The 4,637-nt window shown below is 34.9% G+C and overlaps 1 protein-coding gene across 1 annotated transcript; it reads left to right on the forward strand.

The window, feature by feature from the left end:
• Positions 1 to 865: 865 nt before the first annotated feature.
• LOC112006356 (uncharacterized) lies at positions 866 to 3,907 on the forward strand. Its single transcript, XM_024038639.2, has 4 exons — positions 866 to 1,043; positions 1,400 to 1,601; positions 1,694 to 1,766; positions 3,691 to 3,907. Exons 2-4 carry the CDS (start codon positions 1,448 to 1,450, stop codon positions 3,905 to 3,907), a joined length of 444 nt encoding a protein of 147 aa, XP_023894407.2. The 5' UTR covers positions 866 to 1,043; positions 1,400 to 1,447.
• The last annotated feature ends 730 nt before the right edge of the window (positions 3,908 to 4,637 follow it).

The raw sequence follows: 4,637 nt of genomic DNA on the forward strand, positions 1-4,637 counted from the left end.
TGACTTGTGCAGGTTTATCTCACCCCAAATGTCTATATATACATATCTATGTAATATATACTTTTAAATTATTTTATGTAACTTAATCTTTTTTCATACATATCCTATTTAATTATAATTTATTTTTTTATGCATATTCTATTTTCATCCTATACTACATTTGTTTTCTCTCTTGTAACATTTTCACGACTACCTTTCCCATTTCACTTCCATCTTTACCTAATTAATGTTGAAGTCATTATGATTGAAATGATTATTGAAGTTCAATGGATCTACATCTATCCTTGAATGTTGTTGGGTATTGCTCAAATCCCCACCATTCTTGTAAGACCATTAAGGATGACAAAATACCTCCAACTCATTTTGTCTCTCACCTTGTATGGATTTTGCACATCCCAAAGGAATAGGGCAACTATGATATTTTCACATAATTACATCACAATGAATTAAGTATTTTGTTCATAATTAAGAGGTTTATTTTGTTCTTTTTTGATAAATATGATATAATTATAACTTATAATGTTCACTCCATAACGATTGCTCTTTGTCGTTAGATCAAGACATTGATTAATTTCTAATATAAGTTGAGTTTCAAAAATCATACATACATATAAAAAAATCATAAAAAAGAACAAAAACAATATAAATCTTATAAAAAATAAACTTATAAAAAGATTTTATTGATACTGATACAGTAAAAAATAATAATAAATATACACACACGTATACATACATACATGTCCTAAAAGTCTTCAATCCTTAATTATTGAATTCAAGAGAGTTTTGCATATTTTTCTTAATGGATATCCTTAGAACATATTTTAACTAACCATTTTAGAAAAATTTAAATTAATAAATTTTTATTTTCCCATAAAATAAAAAAAAATAAAAAATAGAGGACAAACTCGGAAACCCTCCTCGACTCCTCACCCAACGCTCTCACTCGCGGCAACGTATAATATCAGCTTACTCTCTGTTAGAGCTTTCGCAGCTACAGCACTGTCTGAATCACCCAAACACCTCGTTCTTCTTCAAGTATGGTGGTATTGCTTTTTTATTTATCATTTTTAATTTTCCCATCAGAGAATGGTTTATTTTTTGGCTTGGGTTTGCTGAGCACTAAAATTATGAACATTGTTTGCATTTGCTTTCAACTTTTATCAAATGGATATTCGTAGTTTGGCTGTTCATTGAGTGTTGCTTCTTGCTTTTGAGGCATGCAAATATCACAGGTGCATGCTGTTGTGGATATTTATTATTGCCTACAAGCTGTTTGTTAAAATGCGTTCATGGGTATTGATTAGTTTCTTGTCAATAGCTATGTTTGTTGTAGACTTGTTGTTGATGAGCTATCTGAATTACTTAGATCTTGTGCTGAAAAACCTGATGGTTGTTACAGATGGTTCCATTTTGCTCCTGATATATGTATTTGTATTGAAACTTTGGAATGGGAACTCAAAGTCTTTTGTGGAATTCTGTGAAGAAGTTTTTAACCTGTGGGCTCATTGGCCTTACTATTTCTGATCGGTATGCAAGTATTGTTCCGGTGCGAGGTGCTTCTATGTCTCCTACGTTTAATCCTCGACCCAGAAATTTTACGGGTACATTTCTTGAAAGATAAGAATCGAACTATGTGCTGTGCCATAAAAAAGAGTGAATTCTGTTGTTTGACTATGTATGTGTTTGGTTGCAGATGACTATGTTTTGGTGGAGAAGTTTTGCCTTAAAAAGTACGGGTTTTCACACGGCGATGTGGTAGTTTTCTGGTAATTTGTTGTTCCTCTGGTGTTGTTTAAGTAGCTCTCTTTCTCAACTAGCTATAAGCACATGCAAAGGCTTAGCACCAACATTGTCTAATACTAGGGGTATGTTTGGTATCCGCTTATTTTCTTGAAACTGAAATTTTTTTGTTAAAAGTACTGTAAATAAAGGTAAAATTTTGCTGAAATAGTATAGTGAGACTCATGAATAATATCAAAAAGTGCAATGAAACTCATGAATAGTACCAAAAATAAGCTGAATAGTAAAATAAATGGGCTTTTTAATCTGGTGCCAAACGCACACTAAATAAATAAATTTAAAAAAAAAACATTCTAATGTGATTGAATATGCTAGTGCTAGAAGTTTTTGTATTATACATATCAATGAAGAGAAAGTTGTGATTACCTAGATTTTGTGATAACGTTGAGAAATGCTGCCAAGGCCTCTCTTTGATTGGCTCTCCATTCAGCATTCTGGATTAGCACTTGACTATAAAATATGAGGGGGAAATAGGTTTGTAAAAGAGTGAATGTTGACAAAACTATACGAGTAAATTTGTAGTTGCATTGGGTAGAAATGACCATGTTCTTTGCACAGGCTTTTTGAAATATTTTAGTTTGATCTCATTTTTCTTCCCCTATGAAATTCGATTTTGTTAAATCTGGGAGTTCATAGAGTGACTGAAAATAGAGCGAAATGGATAATTAATTTAGGTAGATGATAGTTAGTGAAGATTGGAATGTGGGATTTGAGGTAAGTGTTGGTTTTTAAGTTTTGAGTTAACAAAAAGGGGGGAGGGGTGGGCAAGTACAGATGGTTATGCCTTCTGCGTAAGTTCCTGAACAACATAACTAGCAGTGCACTGTTGTCCAGGATTAACCAAAGTAGATTTGGTTGTCCGGAATTAACATATTCCTAGTCATTTGAATTTGATTCAAAGAAACCTAATTCCTGATTGCATCAAGCAATCCAACCCTTTAAATGGTGGTGATACCAATTGACTGAAAAAAAAAATTGTGACAAACTTATTCAAGCTCCAACCGTACTTTGCAGATATGCTAATAGATCTCTGACAACTGCTACTTGGGGGACATCTCTGTTTTCCTCCGGAAAAGCTGGCTACATAAATTTGGGGTTTGTACACTTTAATTTCATGTCTTTGGTGTTCTAGAGAAAATGTACTCTCGTTAAGTTTATGCTTTGGGTAGGCTTAAGGGTTGTAGTAAGCTAAGCCAAACTGAGCTTTGGGATGATAGTCTGTCAGCTAAAAGTTTTTCATAGGTAAAATGAATTTGAGTTTTATATAACCATTTACTAATCCTGGTTAAGTTGCCATGACTTGGATTGTTTAGTGGATCAAACCACATTCAAACCTGATCCACAGCTGAGCTTTATTGTTTTGATTACAATTGACTAGGGTATAACTCCTAGTAATTCAGTAGATTGAGCTAATTGATTATTATAAATAATTTTTGAAGTGTTAGTGAGTCCCTGCTATTCCCATTTTTGTGACCGGTCTGAGTTGATATTAGGTGTGCTTGTGCTTGAGTTGACTAGCTAAAGAAACGAGCCTCAAGTCAAAGTTTGAGCATGGCTTGATTTGTCGATGACAAGCAGCCTATTCTCAAGTAGAGCATTGAGCTGCACTGGACTGATTTGGTCAGCGGCCTAGGTATTTCTTAATCTCATCTGAGTTGCATGCATCCCAATCTTTGACTTAAATCTTGGGCTCTGACCAATATTGGGTGTCACTATGCTTTGATGTTTATACATATGGTATTTTGTTTTCCTTCTCATATGATTATATTGAGTATTGACCATATGTAACTAAGAATACAAAAGGTATGATGATTCATTTGTTATTGTTTTTTTAAGTAATCTTTGATGCCAACATTTCAGTCTGATAATATTAGTTACAACCTTCTGCAGCTCCCCGAGTAATCACAAGGAGAAACACATAAAGAGAATAATTGCCTTACCAGGAGACTGGATTGGAGCTACTCATAATTCTCATGATGATGTGTTGAAGGTTCCCAAAGGACATTGCTGGGTAGAGGGTGATAATTCAGCTTCTAGCATGGATTCCAGATCTTTTGGCCCAGTAAGTTGCCCTTTCCACTGTTTTTTTTTTGGTTTGTTTGAATAAGATAGTATCTGAAAGTTTTACATGGAAAAATCTTCTTTTCGGCTATAAAAGGAATATGTAAAATATTTTACACCATGGAGAGTGTTTGGATTGGCTGAAAAATTTAGTCAAAACAGAAAAGTTGACCGTAAAATAACAACCCTTGAAGTGTAAAATAGTTTACACTTCTATTTTACCATTTTCACACAGAGAGAAGAGAGAGAGAGAGAGAGGAGAGAGAGAGAGAGAGAAGAAGAGAGAGAGAGAGAGAGAGAGAGAGAGCTTACCTATGGCTCCATCACAGGTTCATGGCTCCTCTCACTGGACTGTCGTCGTTGTCGCTCACCATTGCTCCATCGTGACCCACTCACAAACTGTTCGGACCACCCTGACCCACCCACAAACAAACTGATCGAACCACTGTGCCCCCCACCCACTAACAACAACCACCACAACTAGATCAAAACTACCTCTACCTCGACAGGCCTTTAGATCTCGCTGCCTGATCTTATTGTCATTGCCTTTCTATTCTCTGTCAAGCTTGCGCCGTCGCTGCTTCTCTCTCTCAAATCTCGCCACCATTGCCTCAACCCTCTCTTTTTCTCTCAAATCTCTCTCTCTCTATCACGATCTAGTGTTGGGTTTGTGGAATTGAGATTTTCATTTTTTATTTTTTATTTTTTTGGGGTTTAATATTGGGATCTTTATATAATATGTGTTTGGAAGCTGAGAAAATGTGAGAAATGGGTAA

Source organism: Quercus suber, unplaced genomic scaffold, assembly GCF_002906115.3.
Source record: "Quercus suber isolate HL8 unplaced genomic scaffold, Cork oak 2.0 scaffold_797, whole genome shotgun sequence".
NCBI lineage: Eukaryota > Viridiplantae > Streptophyta > Magnoliopsida > Fagales > Fagaceae > Quercus > Quercus suber.

Excerpts from the sequence above, each read along its gene's own strand:
- LOC112006356 (XM_024038639.2), top strand. The coding sequence starts at position 1,448 with ATGGGAACTCAAAGTCTTTTGTGGAATTCTGTGAAGAAGTTTTTAACC. Across the intron at positions 1,602-1,693 it reads TCGACCCAGAAATTTTACGG|ATGACTATGTTTTGGTGGAG; the intron begins GTACATTTCTTG and ends GTTTGGTTGCAG. Across the intron at positions 1,767-3,690 it reads GGCGATGTGGTAGTTTTCTG|CTCCCCGAGTAATCACAAGG; the intron begins GTAATTTGTTGT and ends AACCTTCTGCAG.